We start from the raw sequence: 24,529 nt of genomic DNA, 5'->3' as shown, positions 1-24,529 counted from the left end.
CAGCGCTGCTGAGTTCACTCTCGCAAGCCGGCTGCCGGGGACAGCGATGCGGCGCGGGGGGCGCAGGTCCGGGCAGCCGCTGATTGACAGTTCAGCGGCGCTGCCCGGACCCAGGGGGGTAGTGGTGGGTTTTTTTTAAAGGGAGCGCTCCCCATAAAAAACTCGCCCAGTGGGGTGCGCTCCCAAAAAAAAAAAACCACCACTGAAGGGGTTAATGTTCTGATTTTAAAGTGGCTCACCAGTGGATCTGCTATTAGCGCTAGGGCTGTTGAGCCTGACTAGACGTTGGACCTGAAAGGGTTAACTGGCTAATATTTTTAAGAACACCTATTTAAAATATATCCAACTCTGTAGCTCTGGGAAATTCTAGGAAAATCGATAACCATCTAGCTAACATCTAAAACGTGAATTGCAGTTCAACATTTCTTGTATCTCTCAGAGGTGAGGTCCTAAGAAGCAGTGTGGTCTGTATATCAGCACTGATATGCAAACCAGACCTGTGCTAGAAACACCACAGCAAACAGCGACACCCCAGGCAGGGAAGAGGAACTTCATGGGTTTTCAAAGATGGTGGGTGCTAGAATGAAAACTAGTAGTGTGCTGTGCTGACACCCTAAGGGTCCTCCTTCCCAGCTTCCAACTTCCCAGTACTTTGACTGGTCACTCAATGGCTCACAGAAATTCCTGCCCACACCAGATGCCCAATGCATTACCGACAGAGATGGATGAGCAGAACTATATAGCGGATTTTTCTATATAATGTCTATTTATGGAAATAACTTTTTATATTGCAATAGAGCTTATTAACATTTGTTTCTGTAACACTGCGTTGCGGTCCACTTCAGTGGGGTCACTGGGAAGCCTTGTTTTTCTGTTATGCACTGAGTGGGGAATGGTACAGGGTTGGCTGACAGACCATGTGTAGCTTGACATGGCTATGGTGGATTATAGTTTTCAGGAATTTTTTGTACTTTTCATACTTGATATTCCCAAACGGAGTCCAAGTGGACTGTAAAGTGTGCAGAGCACAACGAGGCGCCTGACCTGAAGCATAGTGGGCACATAGGCAAACTACTTGGGGGACCACGTACTCAGGCGTCTACATTGACACCCACAAAAAGTAAAAATACTCATTTTGACTTCTTTCCTGTGTCGACTTTGTGCGTGTCGACATCCTGGGGTCGGCCAAGACATTGTCAACCTGCTGTACTACACTCATAGGGCACCTCCCAAGTTAATGTCTGTTCCAATAATCTAATTATCTACATTCTAGGAATTGTTTTTATGGGTGGCTGCATATATTATAATGAACAATGACCACAACAAAATGGCCACTACTGCTGCTGCAGTGTTTTTTTACAACATAGTTATTTACGGATATTGTAGAAAGTTAATGGCCTTTCCTCATTTGCACTTTTATCACTTTAAATTATTGGTGACTAAATACAATCCTTATTTTAATATTTTTATTGTAATTAATAATGATGATAAGAATTCTGAAGAGTAGTGTCAGCTGGGAATATTTACATAGAGGGGTATAATATAAATGAGTATGGAAGCCACAGAAATGACACGGTTTTCCTGGTGCACGTACTGTAATTGGAGTCACGGTCTGGTCTGTCACACACACTCATCAGTAGCTGCTTCTGTAGTATGACTCATCAGATATGTGCTCATACAGTATATGAATACGCAGAACTGGTGACTCAGCCAAAATTGTTATTTGCAGTTAAGCAGCAGCAACTTTTATTTTGGATTTTGAAATTTAGCATTCAGACCTTTGTTCTAGAGATCCTGCATTTGTATCTGACAGGAGGAGGCACTGGGCAGAGAGCAACGATAAATCAGAAATTATTAATTACGGATGGTGTAATGGTTAGCATTACTGCCTCACAGCGCTGAGGTCATGGGTTCGATTCCCACCATGGCTCTAACTGTGCGGAGTTTGTATATTCTCCCCGTGCTTGCGTGGGTTTACTACGGGTACTCCGGTTTCCTCCCGCAATCCAAAAATATACTGTAAGGGTTAATTTGCGCCCAACAAAATTAACCCTAGAATGTCTGTGTACGTATACATGTGGTAGGGAATATAGATTGTAAGCTCCACTGGGGCAGGGACTGGTGTGGATGTTCAAATATTCTATGTAAAGCGCTGCGGAATATGTGTGCACTATGAAATAAAGTGTTAAGAAATAAATAAATAAAAATACTTTATATACCTATGCAGGGCACAGCCTACTCACTATTGTCCAACCCACTAGTGTTGTGTATTAAATGTTGTGTATTACAGTACAATAGAAGTCCGGAGTATTGTGACTCCTACAGGGAGGTTGAAGTGTTTTGGAAGCACTTTAAAGAACTTGTACCTGACACAGCGCTTCAATTATTGACTAGGTGCGCCACCTTGTGCACCCAATACATATTGCACCTGGAAGCATCGGGGTTAGCCACTTAATGCGACTGAACCCTTCTAAAATACTGGGTAGCGCACCCAAGCTACCATTTGGTGCCCAAAACCACTTCCCTACGGAATCTAGCCCTAAAATGGATCGTTCTGAGCATCGTTTGCTGGGATGATTAGGAAACCTGTGTATTGTAAATGTTCTATGATGTTTGGATAAAGTGCTGGCAGTAATGCAGCAGTATACATTTATCATGTTTAAAATGAATGTAACTAAATTGCATGTATTTTTCTTTATAGGCAGCCTGACAAATTGGTTGTGGTTTGGACTAGGAGGAGCCGCAGGAAATCATCTAAGGTGAGAAAAATGCATGAACATAATCGAGTTCTGAGTCCTCATCAATCCGTGCATCCTTATTACTACTATCTGTAGTGACAGATGTTATCTGACACTTTCTCCCCACTACTCTCTTCCTGCCCACCCTTGTCTGTCTCTTCCTCATTTCAGCACTTTCTCTCCACTACTAATCGTCCATACACACTGAGAGATTTTCACCGATCTAACTGATTTTCCCAGGTGTTGGCGGCTTTCCATAGCAGGACACTATGGAAAGTCTTCCACCCCATTGCTCTTCTGCTGGTAATACCAGCAGCTTAGCGGCGGTGGACAACACTCATCGCCAGCTTTTAGCTCACAATCACCCAGTGGAATGGGGCTTTATTCTCTCCAACTGTTTCTCTCCATTATGGCTCCCACACTCTTAACTTTGTATCTGACACAGATGGGAAGGGTCAGAGGTCAGGCAAACTCACAACATTGTAGTATGATGTCATTTTTGTCAGCAGCTAATTTTATTATATACATAAGGATTATAGAGGTGTACATAATACCCCTTTTCCATCTGCAAGCCGGGTCGCACCCCGGATTTTGTACCTGGGTGCGTCCCGGCTTGTAAACCCATTCACACTAGAGTCCCCACCTGGCATAATGCCGGGCGGGTGACGTCACCGGGAGGTGGGGTCGGGGTGGCGCTGGGAGATGAGAGCATCTCCCAGCGCTGGCTTTTGCACTGTAGTGAACGGGACCCGGGTCACATCGACACCGGTTACCCATTTACACTACACAGTGACCCATGTTGAACACGTGTTTAACCCTGGTCGCTACCTGGGTAAGAAAAAATTTAACATTCCCAAGAGCACTGTCATGTCCATCATGAGGAAATTCCAACAATCTGGTAAATTTATCAATTAGTCTAATTAGTCTAGACCAGGCCAACCTAGAAAACAGGAAATCTATGTTAAAAGAGCCTTTGTTGGAGTGGCCTACAGAAACTCTGGCAGGTACAGGTTTCATTGCCTGAAATGGGAAGGTCTGTCCATAGGAGAACAATAGTTCCCTAACATTTAGGGAACTCTTATACCAAGGTCCTGGTCTCCCCTAGTGGGCAACTCAGCATAATATGTAATTGCTCCAGAAATAAAAGATGGCGGCAATAACTAATGTTTAGCGTGAACTGGGACTCGCCAGAGAAACGCAATTGGTTTGGGACACTTCCACATAATGCAGTTGGATGGATCTCTGTTCAGAGACAGATGGTATACAAGGAGAAATGGAAGGCGCAAGATCTAGATAAGTCTAAAGTGGCATACACACGTAAAGATGTGTGCTAAGCTATTTAGGCTAGGCGATTTCCTTGTGTCCAGATCTCCTATGGGGAGCACATACACATGCAGAGATTTGTGCTAAGCAATTTTGCTTAAGCAAAAAAGGCCAGGTAGTGGTCCAGAACGAGAGATCTCGATCATTATCTCTCATTTTGTACACACAGAGAGATTTCCATGCCCTTTAAGAATAATCACTGATGTGCTACCAAGGGACCCCACCTCCATTACAGGGAGAGTCTATGAAAGGATTTGAAAGGATTTGACATTATACTTATCCTTACAATTATCATATTGTAGTAGTTTACTTAACCTATTATTAACTAGAAAAGGTTTTTCTACAGAACAGCTGCAAACTCCAGTGTACTGATTAATGTAAGCTAATAGCCGTTTGGTAAGTGTGGGGGAATGTTGTCTCGTGTATAACGCTTGGATGGGCTAATTCATTTAGTGACTTACATTGTTTCCTTCCCTTTTTGTCGACAAGACTAATGCCGCCTCTTGTCTGTAATGCAACACTTAGCAGGGGCTGCAGTTTAAAAAACTCTCAAGCTGTGAAGTTTCTACAGAGTTCCATTGAAATGTCTAATTTGTATGTACATTGCCAATAACATTGAGTCTTATCTGTGAGGGAAATGAGCATCTAATGAAAATTGCACATTGATTTTTATTTCCTACTGTTTGCTGCACCTGATGACAGAACAGATCAGCTGGTCTGACAGGATTCCTCTACTTTGAGCTCTGAATTGGAGGGAAATGGTTGGCATTACGGGGATTCTGTATACTACAGGTTGTCTGTTCGTCCGTATATTCACATATCTAAATTTAAATTCTGCCGTCAGAAGCTTCAGTACCAAGTTCTTGCTTGTATTGCGGCCACTGCAGGAGATTAATAGTGTCCGAAGCGGCAAGTGAATGGTTCCTGTTCGGATGGGATGGTAGTTTCCCCTACGGTAGATACCTCTCTTTACAGTAATTGTATTGGGGCCACAGGCTTTCCGAAAGACCTCACGGCGATCTCCCCTCCGATTGCAACAAACCATACAAACGTGTCATCCTTACTCTTCATTGTCTTATGTTACGGCTGTGCGCAGTCTGTTAGTGACACAGGTTCTCAAAGTTGATCCTCAGGGCCCCACTCAGTGCATGTTTTGCAGGTCTCCTCACAGAACCAAGTGAAATAATTAGCTCTTTGAAATGGATGGAAAAAGGATCACTTCCATTCCATTTCTGATGTTACGGGCATTCTCATTCCATCTTATTTTTAATTGAAGTTTGGTTTTTCCTATGTATGTTAAATCACAGGTGCATTGTATAGTGTATAATGCATATCTTGTATTACATTTAAAAAAATCCTTGATTTTATATGTTCTATTGTTATTACTGATCTCAGTAATTTTAGTTTGAGTAGGTTGACAATTTTTACATAATTTGCACTCCCCTCACCTATAGAAACCTTTATTGCAGGGTAAGAATCTATTGCTATCCATAGGGAGAGCACTGCTAACCGGTCTTTAATTGTCGGGGCCCGCGTGTGAATAAATCTAGATCTTTTTGTAAGAAATTTTCTCAGGGTATTGTCCCGTAAAAGGATTTTCCAATTTTTGTGAGAAATAGACTCAATTATTTTGTACTGGTGATTTAAATCTCATACAAAAGGCTATGGAGAAATTCTCGCCAGTATTTCTTTTAGTAGTTTGTTTAAGCAAGGCACCCCTATCCATTTCACCTATTTTGGTTATTGTGGATGTTAGATGGTCTTTGTCATAACCCTTGTGGACAATTTTTGACCACATGATATTAGCTTGTTCTAGATAGGATTCGTAGACGCAGAAACTGTCCCTTTGGAAAGCCTTCCAACCATTGTGGGAGAGGATTGCTATTTCTCTTAATATATGTATTACAGTCGATTGGTTTAATATAGTTGCAAGTGTGTATTCTATTGTCTTTTAGTTCAATATTTAAATCCAGAAAAGTATCATTGGTAGAACTGATATTAAACATAAGATGTATGTTCAATTGGTGGTTATAGTTCAGATATATACAAACGGTTTCCTGGTCACCCTGCCATATGAAAATCACATCGTCTATATCCCTTCACCAATGTACCAAGTTTGCGCTCCAGGCATGTGTAACCTAAACACTCCTCCCATCTCTCCATGAATAGGTTTGCATACCCGGGTGCAAACTTGGTACCCATCGCAGTACCTACTAGTTGTTTACAATACCTCCCATCAAAATTAAAATGGTTATTATCGAGAGTAAATGTAATATTGTCCAAAAGGAACTGACATAGATCGGGGTTCAGATCAGTTTTTTCCAAAATTTTCTTAACTGCTAAGTTTGTTTAAAATATCTTTCGTGTCTCAAAGATATGATTTTTCCTGACCCACCTTTTATGTGTGTGATTTTTTTGCATGGACCGGTCTATTTATGAGTACAATATTTGGATGAAAATCATCTCGTGAAAACTGGATCTGAATATATACAGTCCATATCTACGTGGGATACCTTTTGTGGCGCATATTCCTGTATACATTGTGTTTTTGTATTTTTTTTAGCGCTAATGGTTCTATGCCAATCTTTTTCTAATATCTGTCACTACAATATATAGTTCCCAAGCTTCACCTTGGAAGCAGTTGTTACATGAGATGTTGTTCCCTATAGCTTATGGGGCTTACACAGGTGACTGTGCTATAAGATCTAAGTGATGCTAGATTGCTCAGCACACAGCGCTGCACAGTGATGTGTCAGCGATGTGTGCTGAGCGATCTGCCAGGGCCAGTGTTCTCTGGTGAGGCCCTGACTGGCGATCTAACTAGATTTATCATGCCATGTAGGGTCATTTTCTAAACGATCTAGTCAGAAAATTGTCTGAAATCGCCCCATGTGTAGGTCCCATTAGGCAAATAGAACATGGAAATAAAAGCCCAAAACAGCCCATAACACACGTTGGACGGGATGTACTAAGGAAAAAATGCGGTAAAACACCAATTTTCGTTTTTTTTACTGAATTTCCAAATGTACCAAGCACCTGGCTGCCGCGTTTTCGCCGCCCAGAGTATTGCCACCTTTGGATGGCAATACCCTCTAGAAGCCTACGGGCTTCTAATCGCTGGCCACCGCCGCAGATGCCTCCCCCTGGCATACCTTCCTCAAGGAAGCCTGGACCCAGGAGGTAGACTCCTCCTCACCCAAACAACGCAGCAAATGTCCTTCTGGCTGCGGGGGGGGGGGGGAGGAGGAGGCCCCGGGGACAGTCTGCTTCCTGGAGTGGGGGGGCGGAGACCCCCCGCACACCACCTTGCAGGTATCGCGGGGGGGCCTCTGTCAACACATTGCTATATTAATCGCAGGTGTTAGTGCATATGTGATCAACATCGGTGTGATGAGGGGCGGCAATGTATTTTAATACATCCCCCCCCCCCTCCTAGTGAGTGAAACCATGTTTGTAGTATTACACATTTGTGCTAGTCCCCAACTCTTGTGACCAGACCACGTATCATCCACGTATCTTGAAGATTTGAACTACTGAGTGCTCACTGATTTCTGGTTCATTTAGCTGCGACTGTCCTAGATTATATAATTTCCGGTTCCTAAGGATGTGTTCTACTGTATTTCATAGTGACATGTTTTGTTCCACTTTTGGTTTTTACTGTAAGCCAGCGGTTCCCAACCCGTGGTATGCGTACCACCGGGGGTACGCGCTGGTCTTTCAGGGGGTATGCAAACCAGTCGCCGCTAATGGCGGCTGCGTGACCCGGCACATGCGCATGATGCCGGGTCACGCCACCGCGGCTGGAAGGCAGTAAGACGGGTTGCTGGGGGTATGCGGCGCCGGCTTCTCAGCCTGAGGGGAGGAGAGTGCATTGTGCATCTCTCCTACCCATCACCGTGCTTCCCTGTGACTGGGCCGCCCGTCAGAGCTTGTAGGCCGGCAGCCAATCAGGAGCCGGCCCGCAAACTTTGATTGGCGGGCAGCCAAGTCACAGTGAAGGGAAGGAGAGATGCGCAGTGTCTCTAAATGAAAAGCCTAATCAAGGGGTACGGGAGAAAAAAAGTTTGGGAACCACTGCTGTAAGCGAACACAATTTTTAGAGTGAATTCTCCCTTTGCTATAAAAAATATTGATGCTTTTATTTTGTGTTTCACAAATTTTGGCTACTAAATGAAATTTCTATTTACAGGCACATAGCTGGCAACCCGGGATAAAAAACCCTTACCGAGGGGTGGTGGTATGGCCTGTTCCCGAGAACGTTGAAATAACTGTGACCCTATTCAAGGTACTTATTAGAACTTTATTTTCTTCCAAGCCGCTTTGGTTAATAATTTGCATTTTTCTTTGAATTTAAATTTAGTGAATTTGTTTGTATTTTTATATAACAATCTTTTCAGGCCTAAGTTGTGTGCATAAAAGTGTATAAGGCTGGCTATTGCTTCTCTGCACAGAATCAATGGTGATTTCAGCCTTTTTAACATTTACCTTGGAACAAAATAGACCTGGGTTCCCAAAGGTATCTGCAGGTCTTTATGGCACCCCTGTGCCAAAAGATTCTTATTGAGAGAGTCAACAACAAATGTATAGAACTTTGCTTTGCAGTCACCCTTAGTATTGAATCTAAAATTAATTTATCGGCATGCGAAAAAAAGGGAAAGATTCGCCTATCGGCATTCAATCACAAGCAGTTTCATGCAGTTTTCAGTACATTTTTCTACCAATCCATTTCACTTTTTTTTTTTTTTTTGTGAATCTGCATGCGGCAATTAAATTTTGACGATTTTACGCATTTTTTGACGATGCTGAATTTTTCAAAATCAGCACAGGGATTGAATATGGCAAGTCGAATTCACCGTAAAACGGGCAAAAAATGCAGATTATTTTCCCTGGTGAAAAATCCGGCAGGGTTTAAATACCCGCTTAGGCTCAATTACATGATGGTGGACTGGGTTGTGGTTCTGTTCGTCCACATTTACCATGAACTAGTACTAGACCACCAACCTGTGACACCACTGCAAGTGCTTTACAGCACCCAGTTTGGGAAAGACTGTTATAGACACGTTTAACAGTTGCTTGTTAATATTATTTAATGTAGACTGTAATTGAGAATCGCTCTTTTAGGCCTAGACAAACTCCTGCCTGTTTTTGAAGTGTTAAACCCCACGCCTTGTTTATTTCAGTGTAAATACTGTAGATTTTTATTGCAATGTTTCACCAGCAACATGATTCCACTGCGCCTTGTTAAGTGTGTAGGAGTTTGTCTGCCAACTTAGCACCTGGTTGGGAGATATTCTGTGTACATCAATCTGTCCCATGCTTCCACTCTGTACCGCACACGCTGCTGTTCTGCTGATGTAACCGCGTCTGTTTGGATCGCAGCGGTCTCTCGGGAGCATGTTAACATTGATTAGCGCACACAGTATTGTGTTCTACTTGCACATTGTACAATCAGCAACAACACCGAATCCATCACCAATACTCCTTCTCCTCGGTATCAAGCCATTAGGTCTACAGTCAAAACATCGACCCCTTTTGGGCGACAGTCAGAAGGTCAACAGAGACAAAGGTCGACATGAAACGGATCAACATGAAAAAAGGTCGACATGAGTTTTTCATGATTTTTTTATTTTTTTTTTTAAACCCAGATTTAAGATCCACGTGGGCATATAGAGTTAGATTATAATAGTGTGCCTGAAGTGTGGCTAGTAGATGCGATTCATTTATACAGGGTCCATGTAAACATAGACACCAAAAAACACGAAAAACTAATGGCAAACTTTTTCATGTCGACATGTTGATTGTAGGGATCTTTTTTTATTTTCATGTCAACCCAATGTATATTTTTTGTCCATGTCGACCAATAGGGGTTGATCTTTGACTGTTGACCTAGACACTATAGACCTAATATACAATAAACAGTTTACTCACGCCCTCCAAAAAATCAACTCTCTGACACTATATAAATATAACATAGTGTAAGAAGTTACTTGTTCAAAACTAATAAAAAACTCTCAATATTAATTATTTCATAAATATAATTCACAAACATTGGGGCAGATGTATTAAGCCTTAAAAATAGATGAATGCAAGGGTGATAAAGAGAGATAAACATCCAGCCAATCACATCCTAACTGCCATGTTACAGGCTGTGTTTGAAAAAAGTCAGTTAGGTGATTGGCTGGACGTTTATCTCTCTTTGGTGGAGATTCTCTAAGCAAAAAATGCTGTAAAAACCCAGTTATCTGGGTTTTTACAGCATTTTGGGATGCTCTAAGCACCCCCCCATACCACCCCCACCCCCCCAACAGAAAAGTCTTGCGATGCCCCATAGAAGCCTATGGGCTTCTAACGCAAACCCACCGTTGCCCCACACGGACCCCCGCCGCCCCGCATCGACCCCCCCCCCTTACCTGTGTCCGGACAGCACAGAGCTGTGATGCCCGGACCTTTGACCTCCTCCTCCCTGCACTAAAATCCTCTTCCGGGTGCAGGAAGGAGGAGAGCCCGGCGCAGCAGCAGCGCCGGGTAAGGGAGGGAGGGGAGAGCCGCCGGGTCCCAATGGGACCCGCTGACTCTCACTGCAAAGGACAGCTCTTAACGCAAGAGCTGTCCTTTGCCATAATTATCGCATATGTTAGTGCATATGCGATAATTATGAATGCGGTAGCCGGCGATAGGGGGCGGAGCTGGGGTGCGGATGTTAGAACATCCCCCCCCTTTATCACCCTTGCATTTGTCTCTTGTTAAGGCTTAATACATCTGCCCCTTTATAAGATCCAAAATGACGTACCTTTTATATCAGTCATTGAAGGGTATACAATGCTCCCACTGTCCATCATTGTGCAGGTGCCTGTGTTGGGCTGCAGCACACTGGCACTGTTCAAGAATCCTATGTAAATGATTAAATGGGAACTTTTACCACAGCTAATTCTGTATTTTATACTCCTGCAATAAGCATTCATAAAAATACTTCTATGACTGCACCTTCTTGTGGATACAATAATCCCACAAGGAACGGTGTAACAGACTAGAACGCGATGTATATTATAAGGGCACCGTCGTGCCCTTATATGAAGACTTTATTGAATAAATAGCATTCTCCCATAGAGAATTCCTGAAATGGGGCATGGTGTTTGAGGGGCTACACCTCAAGCATTACTGGACAATCTGAGCTGAAATTTTGGATGCGTAGAACTGGACGCCGGTTCTGCATGCTATATTTCAGGTAAAAAAAAATATCAAAAATTGGAAAGAATTGAAAATTTATAATTTTAAATAATAAAATTTTTCGTTTTTAATATGAGATAACAGTAGATGCATACATGTCTGTGGATATAATGCTGAGATAATAGGGACGTATTGGCTATTACCACTGGCATTGTAGTAGTGATGTAGCCGAAAGTGAAGGTGTACTGATTGCGTATTGGGCGTTGGAGGGATACATGTGATGTGTGCTTACGGACAGCACCTGAATTATTTTCAAATTACACTTTGGTCCTGATTCTGGTTCATTCGCAAAAGCAAATTCTCCTCTAATGGACAAAACCATGTGCACTGAAGGGGGGGCTGCTGTAACTTGTGCAGAGAGATGTTGCTATGTGGCAGTCTGAAGCATCACACACTTTTTTTTTTTTATTATGTAATTTTTATTGTTTACAATTAAGCAACAAAAATAAAATCATCTACGTCCGTGACATCAGATAATATCTACAAGATAAATTCTTGAAACTGCGATAATGTGCATGGTCGTCATTACGTACGTTGCTAGGAAGTAGGCTTCGCAGTAAGAAAACTTCGTAAGACCAGATATCATCATTCCAGCAATACAGTCACATTTAACATGGTAGGCATGGTCAGGCGTTGGCCAATAAGAGGGAATAAGGAGCCATGAGTAAACAACTTAGAGGGAGAGATAATTAAAGAGGCAAAATCAAAGCCCTCTCCCAGAACTGAAGTGGTCCATCTATCCCATTGTGCATGGTATTTAGATAATACATCTCGGTAATTAAACATTAATTACTTATGCCCAGATATTTCATTCATTAGAGCTCTTCAGTGCAAAATGCTGGGAGATTCAGGGGTAGATTTATTAAGCTGTATACAGATGTGCCCTCATACATCCAGCCTCAGTACACCATGTATTGTGATGCCTGTACAGTATACAGATGTGCCCTCATACATCCAGCCTCAGTATACCATGCAGTGTGATACCTGTACAGTATACAGATGTGCCCTCGTACATCCAGCCTCCGTACACCATGCAGTGTGATACATGTACAGTATACAGATGTGCCCTCATACATCCAGCCTCAGTATACCATGCAGGGTGAGATGCCTGTACAGTATACAGATGTGTCCTCATACATCCAGCCTCAGTACACATGTATTGTGATACCTGTACAGTATACAGATGTGTCCTCATACATCCAGCCTCAGTATACCATGCAGTGTGATACCTGTACAGTATACAGATGTGCCCTCATACATCCAGCCTCAGTATACCATGCAGTGTGATACCTGTACAGTATACAGATGTGTCCTCATACATCCAGCCTCAGTACACCATGTATTGTGATACCTGTACAGTATACAGATGTGTCCTCATACATCCAGCCTCAGTATACCATGCAGTGTGATACCTGTACAGTATACAGATGTGTCCTCATACGTCCAGCCTCAGTATACCATGCAGTGTGATACCTGTACAGTATACAGATGTGCCCTCGTACATCCAGCCTCAGTACACCATGCAGTGTGATACCTGTACAGTATACAGATGTGCCCTCATACATCCAGCCTCAGTATACCATGCAGGGTGAGATGCCTGTACAGTATACAGATGTGTCCTCATACATCCAGCCTCAGTACACATGTATTGTGATACCTGTACAGTATACAGATGTGCCCTCATACATCCAGCCTCAGTATACCATGCAGTGTGATATACCTGTACAGTATACAGATGTGTCCTCATACATCCTGCCTCAGTACACCATGTATTGTGATACCTGTACAGTATACAGATGTGTCCTCATACATCCAGCCTCAGTACACCATGTATTGTGATGCCTGTACAGCATACATATGTGCCCTCATACATCCAGCCTCAGTACACCATGCAGGGTGAGATGCCTGTACAGTATACAGATGTGCCCTCATATATCCAGCCTCAGTATACCATGCAGCGTGATACCTGTACAGTATACAGATGTGCCCTCATACATCCAGTCTCAGTATACCATGCAGCGTGATACCTGTACAGTATACAGATGTGCCCTCATACATCCAGCCTCAGTGCACCATGTATTGTGATGCCTCTACAGTATACAGATGTGTCCTCATACATCCAGCCTCAGTATACCATGCAGCGTGATACCTGTACAGTATACATATGTGCCCTCATACATCCAGCCTCAGTATACCATGCAGTGTGATACCTGTACAGTATACAGATGTGTCCTCATACATCCAGCCTCAGTGCACCATGCAGTGTGATACCTGTACAGTATACAAATGTGTCCTCATACATCCAGCCTCAGTATACCATGCAGTGTGATACCTGTACAGTATACAGATGTGTCCTCATACATCCAGCCTCAGTATACCATGCAGTGTGATGCCTGTACAGTATACAGATGTGTCCTCATACATCCAGCCTCAGTATACCATGCAGTGCGATACCTGTACAGTATACAGATGTGTCCTCATACATCCAGCCTCAGTATACCATGCAGCGTGATACCTGTACAGTATACAGATGTGTCCTCATACATCCAGCCTCAGTGCACCATGTATTGTGATGCCTGTACAGTATACAGATGTGTCCTCATACATCAAGCCTCAGTGCACCATGCAGTGTGAGATGCCTGTACAGTATACAGATGTGTCCTCATACATCCATCCTCTGTATATATACCTGTACAGGTATACTGTATATGGCATTGCAGGCAGCAGTATATATAAATGGCATTGCAGGCAGCAGTGTATATATGGTATTGTAGGAAGCAGTATGATGGGCATTGCAGATAGCTTTATGTTTGGCATTGCAGGCAGCAGTATGTATGTAATTGCAGGCAGTAGTATAAAGGAGAGAGGGGAAATGTGTGTGTAATTTCTCTCCGCTGTGGTCTTACAAATAACACTAATAAATCCTTGATAATTGCATGCTTGCTGACTTTGTGGCTGCCCTCTCTGGGACAGGGCAGCCAGCTCGGTGGGGCGGGGTGGAGCCACGGATGGTTGACCTATTTGGTGGCATGGTTATCGTGATCGTGTCATTTTAGCCCCGCCCCGCCATGCAATGCCATTATTTGTGGCATTGCGCTGCGGGGGGCGGGGCTAAAATGAAGTGATCGCGTCATTTGACACACGGACCCCTCCTGCCGAGGGGTGGTTAGCGGGAGACAGAGGGTTATACAGGAGGGTTGCCCCCTTTTCTGGGAGGGGGACCCTCCCGCAGTGGCGTAACTATGGGGCCGCAGCCCCCCGCGGTGGCGGGGAGGCGCCGGGGTCTGCGGGCGCTATTGATTCTCCGCCAGCTCCCCACAGCTTGTGGGTGCAGCGGGGAGCTGGCAGGGGGGTCCGTGCGGCGCGGGGGTACCTGTGTTCAGTGAGAGCCTGGAGGTCCCTGCGGCGCTGAGTATGACGATGCCCGGGTCCCTGCAGTGAAGTGGAAACAACGCGCTACCGGAGAGAGAGAGCGTTATTTCCACTTCACTGCAGGGACCCCGGCAACATCATACTCAGCGCCGCAGAGACCTCCAGGCTCTCCCTGAACACAGGTACCCCCGCGCCGCATGGACCCCCCTGCCAGCTCCAGGGGGTCTTTCTTTTAATGGGGGGGGGGGGGGGGGGGGGTGCGGCAGCGAAATTGTCCCAGAGAGGGGGGGCGGCGGCAAAATCGTCCCGGCGGGGGGGGGGGGGAGAAAAAGTTTTTGTTACGCCACTGCCCCCCCGGCTACATATATATATATATATATATATATATATATATATATATATATATATATATATATATATATATATATATATATATATATATATATATATATATATATATATATATATATATATATATATATATATATTTCCAATCTTGCCCGGCACTCCACTGTAGATCACTGCAATATTTACCCGGTGCCTTCCGCAGGTCCCTGTATGCAGAGAGAATTGATCAGACGGCACTCGCGGATTCTTTAGTGGAAAAAAACGTGGTTTATTGCTCCAACATGTTTCGGGCTATTGCCCGTCCTCAGGGATCAACTCTACGTAAACTGTGATCAAAATTTATACTGTGCACTACACAAGAAAAGAAACACCCCCATCCGGTGAAGTCCCGCCCGCAAACACTTACCCGCGGCCTCCAGGCCTGTATCTCCCCTTCTGTCATAGAGGCACCGTGCCGCATAGAAGGGACGCCAGCCAGGGGACACCGTCTCTTCCGGCTCCTTCCTCTGATGTCATCCCCCTGCCCCGCACTGCGCTCTGGACTTCGGGGTTCTAAGTCTCATTCTGGCTGCCGCTGTCAGCTGTCTGCTTACGTGACTCTAAAAAATAAACAAACATTACACTGTTAAAAATGACATCGTGATACAAATGCAATCTAATGCATAATTAAGAGGCTTGTAATAAGCCATATAGGAGGCCGATAATTCGACCAATAAAAACGCGAACGTTTTAAAGACATACAAACAAAAATCATTAAAAGATACAGGTTACAGGTAATAGTTTCATTTTGCTAATAAATAGTAGATTATATATTAAAGATGTAACTTTAATAACCTGTTAATGAACTGTGTATACCCAAGAATATTAATATTTAGTAATTTAAAGAAATCTTTGTAGCCCATGTTGTTCGTTTAAGCCTCTAGGGCTGGGGTAGCCAACCCTAGTCCTCGAGAGCTACCAACAGTGCATGTTTTGCAGGTCTCCTCACAGAATCACAAGTGAGCTAATTAGCTCAATCTGTGGATATTTTAAAATGTGTCAGTGATTAATGAGTGCAGCTGTGCAGCAGCTAGGTTGTCTGGAAAATGTGAACTGTTGGTAGCTCTCGAGGGCTAGGGTTGGCTACCACTGCTCTCTAGGGGCAACAGTGTCTAGCCTGAAAATCCATCTGGCTTCTGCTTATAGCAGAAGCTTTCCTCTGTTTCCTCATCTCAATGTAGGTGAGATATGATCCACGATTTTAGACATTCATTCTCCCTCCCTCCCTCCCTCCCTCCCCCCCCCCCCCCCCCCCCCCGTGGTGCCAGAGAGAGGGGGGAAGCTAGGAGAGCGAGAGGAGGAAATTCTGCCTGCTTAGCCATTTGCCGCCTCATACATGCACCCGCCAAAACCCAACTGCACCTGCCCTGCACAGCATTACTGGGAGTGTGGGAGGGACGGGGTCACGCGGCGCCCGCACCATCCAATGGTACCGTGTTCCCTCCCACACTCCCAGCAATGTGGTGCGCGGCAGGCGCAGTCAGGCATTGGCGGCACCTCACTTCTTTTATCCCTGCGGCTGCCGGTTAAATGACAATCGGCTAATACTAGTCGTGCCGCTTGTCATACTAATAGAGGTCAGTGCGGCGGGCCAGCCCTGAGCGTCAGCGCTGTTGCCCACCTCTGGTCTATCGGATCAGACCCATCAGCGGCACATCGCAGGTTTTTTTTAGGATGTGTTGGGTCAGATCCGTAGGTGTGTGCCAGCGGTGAAGCACCGCTGGCACACACATGTGCAGGTACTGGCAGGTAAATCTCCTTAGGACAACTCGGGCTAGTGTTTGGGGGCTTTAGGGTCTTCAGAATGGGAGTATTCATGGCATGTTTGAGCAGAGATGGAAAAATACCAGTTGCAAGATAAAGATTGCAAATTTAGTTAAAGTTGGTATAATTAAGGTCACTGTAAATGATAAGGTCACAGGCAGCGACTAGCATCATATGTTAATATAATTTATTATTTGTTTACTAGCTAAAGTACCCAGGGTTTATCTCTTCATGTTATTAAGTTATCAATGAGTTTGATGCGACTGACAGCATTGAAATAATAATTAGCAGCTCTTCCAACACACCCATGAGGTGGCTGCTGTGTGTCGTTTTTGTTTTTGGGGTGTCGCCAGTAGCCCTAATCCCCAGTTTTTCCTTTTGCTCAGTTCTATAATATGACACCACGTGGGATTTGATGTGGAGCTGCAGCTAATAACTGCCACATCAGGTTACTCCATTTATTATGTCCTTACTGAATGACGCATCTTCTTCTACAGGTTTTTGGAGGTGGTCTCACTTTTTCAGTTTCTTCGATGCGGTTAGTAAAAGCAGGATTGAGTCTCACTCGCTTATTACTTCCATACTCTTCTTGTCGTCTTCTTTTCCTGATTTTTGGAAAAGGTGTGAACTCTCCATTCTCCAGGCACTGTACGAGATGTAGCCTCATGAATGGACGGCTGTATCTGTAGATGGGTATGTCACCGGTGAAGAGGAACTCCACAGCATTCGCTATAGCAAATACTCCACAGTCTTCTGAGTTTGGGTCCTGTTTCTCCACATCCAGGAGTTTGATGTTTAGCAGGGTGTCCTTTGGAACGACAGCCCCATAAAGATCTTTCAGTTGTTTGCTAGCCATGGGTGTAAGCCACCATGTAGCACTGTCTGCAACTTCTATCTGTCCATTACGAAAACAAGACATAAAGCAGTGGCGGATATCTGTATTTGGGTGTAATTGTACTGCAAGCCCAGAGATGGCATCAAAGGAGCCATACGCACCTTTCATAAAAGGTTGCAGTCCCTGTACATTAAATTGCTGGCGCAGTATTTGCTGAGCAGCTTCAACAGCGCTGAAAGTCAGACCGTGGCCCTGCAGAATCTTGAGTCTGTGTTGTTGTGTCAGCCCAAAATGAGGCAGCCACATTTTATGTGGAGGTCTAAGAGTAACCAGTTTAGGAGTAACCGGTTTAGGAGTAGCCGGTTTAGGAGTAACCTTAAATTTAAAGAAATTAGAAAATGCGTTTATACAGTAACGCCACATTTTCTGTAAATGTTCCAAGAATTAACTTGAATTTAAAGCAATGAGAAAACACGTGTATACAGCTAAAACAGGTTATAGCTACCAACACTGCTCACTCTCATCTAATGAGTGATTGTCCTGTCCCAAGCAGGGCCTTTTCTTTCACTCCTGCTGTGACATCACAAAGGCTGTCTGTGACATCATCAGCATCACCCTGCCTGGTTTCTTCCACTGAATTTAATGATTTCTGTGCTTTATCTAGGGTTACCAACTCATTACTTTAATCCGGGACACATATTAATTACACAGGTTCTGTGGCAGTTTAAAACCAGGTGAAATGGAGTCTTGAGGTGTGGCAGTTTAAAACCAGGTGAAAGCCAGCCACAGAAATGTGTCCCGGATTAAAGGGATGAGTTGGTAACCCTAGCTTTATCATAAAGTTTATTAACCATATAGGGCAGGGGTGGGCAACTATTTTGGCTGGGGGGCCGCTTAACACTTCCAGTAAATATTCGAGGGCCACACACAAAATATCTTGTATATGCAATATGAATCACGAAAAATGCTGTAATATTTTTATCACAAATATTTTTAATAAACATGTTACAAAACATACCGAATAATAAAATTAACACTGATTATGAAAAAATCAGGGTACTTGTGAGTTATCTGGGCGTCCGATTTTTTGATTGTATGCCTTAAGTTAAGGCATACAATCAGATGCGATGCGATACGATATCGCATTGCATCGCATGCGACCATCGGATGCGATGACCCGATTTTTCCATAGGAATCAATGTTAAAATGGACTGAGTCCATTTTAACATGGAATTCAATGGGAAAAAGGGGTCCTTTTCATACCCCTACTATCCAAGTGGGCATGGAGTTGGATATAAACCTGTGGCGAGCGTAGCGAGCCACCGAGCCCGAAGCGTGGCGAGCGAAGCGCGCCCCGCGAGGGGACGGTATTCCGTGTCCCCTCGCGGGGCTCGCTACGCTCGCCACGCTTCGGGCTCGCCACAGGTTTATATCCAACTCCATGCCCACTTGGATAGTAGGGGTATGAAAAGGACCCCTTTTTCCCATTGAATTCCATGTTAAAATGGACTCAGTCCATTTTAACATTGATTCCTATGGAAAAATCGGGTCATCGCATCGCATCGCATCCAATGGTCGCATGCGATGCGATGTCCCGATCCGACCCGATTTAAAAATCGGACGCCCGGATAACTCACAAGTACCAAAATCAGTATATGTCTGTGTTGGAGTACAAGGATCCGGAATGGAGGAGGAGAAGGGGAACATCTCTGTTGTTGCAATACGGAGCGCATCTGCAAGGTGGTCATCATTCATGGAAGATCTGAGTTTTGACTTGTTAAATTTCATCACTGAAAATGCCTGATCGCATATGTAGGTTGAGCCACATAGGACAAGCATCTTCCGTGCATGAGTCTTTATCTTTGGAAAGTTTCTTCCATTGAGAGAGGCATAAAACCGGGGAAGAGGATCTGATTTGAATTCAATAAACTCAAGTTGGAGATCACAAGGAGCGTCATCGGCATCAAATCTGGAAGGTGATGAGACCAATGATCTTTCTGATTTTGAGATGTAAATTGATTTAATCCTCTTGCACGGATAGTGTTGACCACTTTTGTAACGGTGTCCACAACATTGCTTAATTTTACAATGCTTTTACAAAGGGCCTCTTGATGTGTAATGTAGAAAGACAATTTTGTGTTCTGGATTCTTTTCTGTGACTTGGTCTTGAATTCTTTTTAGCAATCCAACTTTTTTTCCTGTTAGATTGGGGCTTCCATCTGTTGTCACACCAGCCAATTTTTTCCAGTCCACTCCAATTTTGGTCATACACTGATTTACTGATCCAATAAATCCTTTCCAGTTGTTGTATCTTTCATGGGCTGCATTGATGCCAATTTTTCTGTAATGTCAAATTTTTCATTGATACCTTGAATGAAAATCATCAACTGGGCTGTGTCTTTGACATCACAACTTTCATCCAGTGCTAATGCAAAAAATGACATCTTGTTGACTTTTTTTTTTTTTTATTGCACTTCAATATTCTCGGATATGTCCTTGATGCGCCACACAACAGTTCGCCGTGACAAGCTAAGGTTTTCAAACTGTTTTTTCTTGCCAGGGCACAATATTGCAGCAGCGTCAACCATACATTCCATTCTAAATTCATTGAATGGTTTTACTGTTTTTGGTGATTTTGTGTGCTTTTATATAGCTCACTCTAGTAATTCCATCCTGTGCAGATGATAATTTAGTGACATTTTTTTGCATTCGAGCAAACATCTCATTGGCTTTCTCCGCTTTATACATTAAAGCATGATTTGTCTCAAAATGTCGATTTAAATGATATTCTTTGAATACTGCCACAGATTCCTTACAGATTAAGCACACAGCTTTTTCACCCACAAGGTAAAAGAAATATTTAGGAGTCCATTCTTTGTTGAATTTTCTGCATTCGCTGTCCACCTTTCTTTTCTTTATGGAACTCATTTTTCAGCCTGTTGATATTTTAAATTAAAATCAAGATTAGTGCAAAAAATATACAAAAGACTGAAAAAGTCAGCCTTCATCCCCAGTTGCCTACAGAATTGCCCTCACCTCTACAACACATCCCCTATAAAAACAGTATCCTACCGCAGGGGTGACATTTGTAACCCGGAATCTTCTCTATGGCCCTTAAGGTGCCCATACACGCTGCGATTATCGCATGCGTTTTGAACTTTTAAAGTTCAAAACGCATCGCATTGGATAGAATCGCACCGTGTACCTGCGGGGATGCGATGCACATCCCCGCGGGTACAATATTGTATAGCACGAAAATGATCTGCCGGCAGTACTTTTTGTGCTACATTGCATTGCATCACATCACTTAGTATATGTGATGCGATTCAATGTACATTACTTAACTATAAACTCAATAAAAAAGAGGCTAAAATCGCATCGCATCACATTGCACCTGCACAGTACAGTAGATCGCATCACATCGCATCCCCTTTCAAGTGCCAAAATTGCACGGCACAAATGAAGTACAAATTGCACAGCACACATATCGGCACGTGTATGGGCACCTTTAATCAGATCTGATTGCAGTACAAATGTGTTCTCAAAATGGGCACAACTATTTATTTATTAAAGACCAAAAGCAAAAAAATGAAATAAAAATATCATTTGTGTTTGTATATTTGCATCGTGATTGCATGGGTCACCTCTGGGGTGCTCACGATTTCTTCATACAACCCAAATATATTCTGGTAGATTTATTGGCTCCCCACAAAATCTAATCCTAGTGCGTGTACGTGTGCAGACTAGGGGCCGGATGCCCTAAGTGAAAAATGCGGTAAAAACCCCGGTATCGTGGTTTTTACAGCCTTTTGATATGCACGAAAACCTGCACCCCAGGTTTTCGCTGCGGGGAGATGCCTGTGGGCTTCCTATCGCATCCCCCGGCTGCCCCCCACCGATGCACGAAATAATAATTATGGCATATGTTAGAGCATATGCGGTAATTATCTATGCGGTGGAGAGGGTCTGCGGACGTCAGTGCGTCACGCCCAAATGAGCCAAGTGGTTCGTATCTACCAAGAAATGTTGGGCCTGATTCAGACCTGCTCGTAGCGGGCCGAATTTCTCCCCATCCCCGACGTTAGTGGTTTGTATGCGTGATTATGGGTGAGTTTCACACTCGCCGAGCCGTTTGCTTCATTACGGGCTAGCCGGGGAACGCCCAGCATCTTGTGGGCATGTCGATGACTGACTGCTTGGGGCGGCAAGCCGAAGTCACATGACTTGGCCGATAGCAGGCGCTGGAAAAGTGAGCGAGCATCGAATGATTACTCTCCCGTCCGGGTACATGGATGTGTACGCTAATGCCTTCGCTCGCATGCTAGGGGACGGATGGGGGGAGCGTTAGGTTGCGACTACACAAATTTTCAGTTGAATGAATATTGATTCTATTCAATTTAAGGGGTGATTTTTTTTTTAAGGTCTGGAAAAATCGGCACAATCGGAAACCTGGTTGGCTATTTACTTATCCATGTGTTTTTAGTCAACAGTCTTACCCTCTACAGCCCCCTCGGTCATGTAAAATAGCAACTTTGAGCACCCTGTAGTCTCTTGTAGCTACTAAAAATTCCACATAAAGTTTAATGTCAGTGGCATAAATATCGTACTCCAAGCAACTACCTCATGTGAACAGTGGCAGGACTTGTCAGTGGTTGGCCCAGGCTCCCCTCCAACCAAAGTTCTCTGCTCAAGCCTAATCACTTTTCAACCTATCCTTAACCAGCCACTATCAATACGCAAGACATTGCTTCCTACTTTAATAGGGGTGTGGTATGATGGTTCGACCGGGGGATCCTGACGGCCAGTATCCCGACATCGGAATCCAGACTGCCGGTGCTCTGACAGGGGGGCGAGCGCAAAGAAGCCCCTTGCATGCTCGGTGGCTTGCTTCCCTCACCACAGGTTCTATTCCTTCTCTAGGGAGAATAGCCCAGGTGAGTCAAAATCCCCTCTGTTGGAGCATCGCCAGTCGGGATTCCGATGTCGGGACCCCCCTGTCGGGCAGTTATCTGGCACCCCTTTAATAGTGGGTCCACTTGGTGCAATTTTGCTTGTGATTTGATTCCGAGTCGATTGGAATCAAATGCAGTAAAAAAGGTCAGATCTGTACTATACAGTCTTGCCTTTACACTACACCAGAGCACGCATTGGGATTGAATCTGCATTGAATGTAGAAAAACAATTTGATGTCCATTTGACTTTCTATTCGATTTTGCTTCTATAAGCAAAGTCAAAAAAAAAAAAATTGTGCATATTTCACTGTGTGTACCCTCTATTAGGGCAAGATTGATAAGATCTGAGAGAAATTGTTATGCTCCTCCTCAGCCTCTGGCCTGCTCCATTCCCTGCTTGAACCCTCTGGTACCTTCTCCTGATTTGATACCACAAATGAAGACGTATCAACACTTTTGTCTTCCTCCTATTGATTCTTTACCCCTGCAAATAAGTCAATCTGTCTGTCTCCTGTGCTCATGCCATATCTATTGGCATCTTCTAATTCACTTTTTAAGCATGCATTAGTTATTCCCATTCTGATAAAACAGTTATAACTCGAACTCTCTCTCAAACTGCCAGCACTTGCTTCCATGCTCCTTGGTGTCATTTTTTACTCTGAACTGTCCTTTGTTCCCCAAATTCATTATGTCTCAAAATCAATCATACTACATGACTCTTGTATGCATATCCAAATTATGTTCATACTTTAGAGAAGACCTTGCAAAAGCTCTAATCCAGTGGTCGCCAACCCGTTGCTCGCGAGCTATCGGTAGCTTGCGGAAGCGATCAGAGTGACTCGACCACTCTGCCGCCATCCGCCCCTCCATTATCCGCCACTGCTTCCCTTTTCCCTGAGGGGAGGAGAGCGCATTGTGCGTCTCTCCTACCCCTCACTGTGCATCCCTGTGACTACGCCATCCGCCAATCAGAGCTCATGGGCCGGCAGCCAATCAGGAGCCAGCCCGCAAGCTTTGATTGGTGGGCAGCGCAGTCACAAGGAAGTGAGGGGAAGGAGACGCGCAGTGCGCTGTGCTCTCCTCCCCTGAAAAGGGAAGCAGCGGCGATGACACAGGACACCGCCGGACACAGACAGCGGCAGCAGCACTACAGGGGGGAACGGATGACCGAACAGTTCTCTCCCCGGTGGCAGCAGCAAAAACGGTGAGTGTGCTGCTGCTGGGAAACACCTTGCACTGTGGAGGCATACTTATTGCTGGCACTGTGGAGGCATACTTATTGCTGGCACTGTGGGGGCATACTTATTGCTGGCACTGTGGGGCCATTGTTGGCACTGTGGGGGCAATGCTGGCACTGTGGGGGCATACCCGGAGCCATGGGGGTCATACCTGGCACAGTGGGGGTATTCCTGTTACTGGCACTGTGGGGGCATACCTGGCACCGTGGAAGCATATGTGTATTCGGGCATATGTATATCTGGCACTGCACTATTGGGGGCATATGTGTATCACACCCCCATTTTCATTGGAAGCACCCCATGTGGCTACACCCAATTTTTGGCGCGCGCATGCAGTTATGTGTATGGCATAGTGTGTCAGGGGCATTACAGTGTGTGCATTAATGTGTAAAGGGAATTATTTGGTTATTAGGCATTTTTTTATTTTTTTTTCATTTTAGTATCTCTTAGGGTGGTTTATTTTGCCGCGAGTAGCTCACAAAAAGGTTGGAGACAACTTCTCTAATCCATGCTCTTATTATCTCACACATTTTATTATAATCGTTTTCTTACTGGTTTTACCAAAGAGACTCTGCTCACTACAATCCTGATTGCAGCTACAAGGCTAATTTTCCTCGTTAGACGTTCATCGTTTGTGGATTCGCTCTGTCAGTCACTCCATTAGTTATCTGTATTTGCTGTATTCAAAATTGC

General features: G+C 44.2%; 1 protein-coding gene across 7 annotated transcripts in view; it reads left to right on the top strand.

Annotated features, from left to right (window-relative positions):
- EHBP1 (EH domain binding protein 1) overlaps positions 1-24,529 on the top strand; it is a 337,428-nt gene that overhangs the window by 50,082 nt on the left and 262,817 nt on the right. For all 7 annotated transcript variants that reach the window (XM_083175799.1, XM_083175796.1, XM_083175797.1 and 4 more), the window contains exons 3-4: positions 2,702-2,759; positions 8,251-8,346. In XM_083175799.1, the coding sequence (XP_083031925.1) occupies positions 2,702-2,759; positions 8,251-8,346 (154 nt within the window). The remainder of the gene's footprint in view (positions 1-2,701; positions 2,760-8,250; positions 8,347-24,529) is intronic.

This window comes from Crinia signifera, chromosome 3 (assembly GCF_055691185.1).
Source record: "Crinia signifera chromosome 3, ASM5569118v1, whole genome shotgun sequence".
Taxonomy (NCBI): Eukaryota; Metazoa; Chordata; class Amphibia; order Anura; family Myobatrachidae; genus Crinia; species Crinia signifera.
This window is presented reverse-complemented; position numbering and strand designations above follow the sequence as displayed.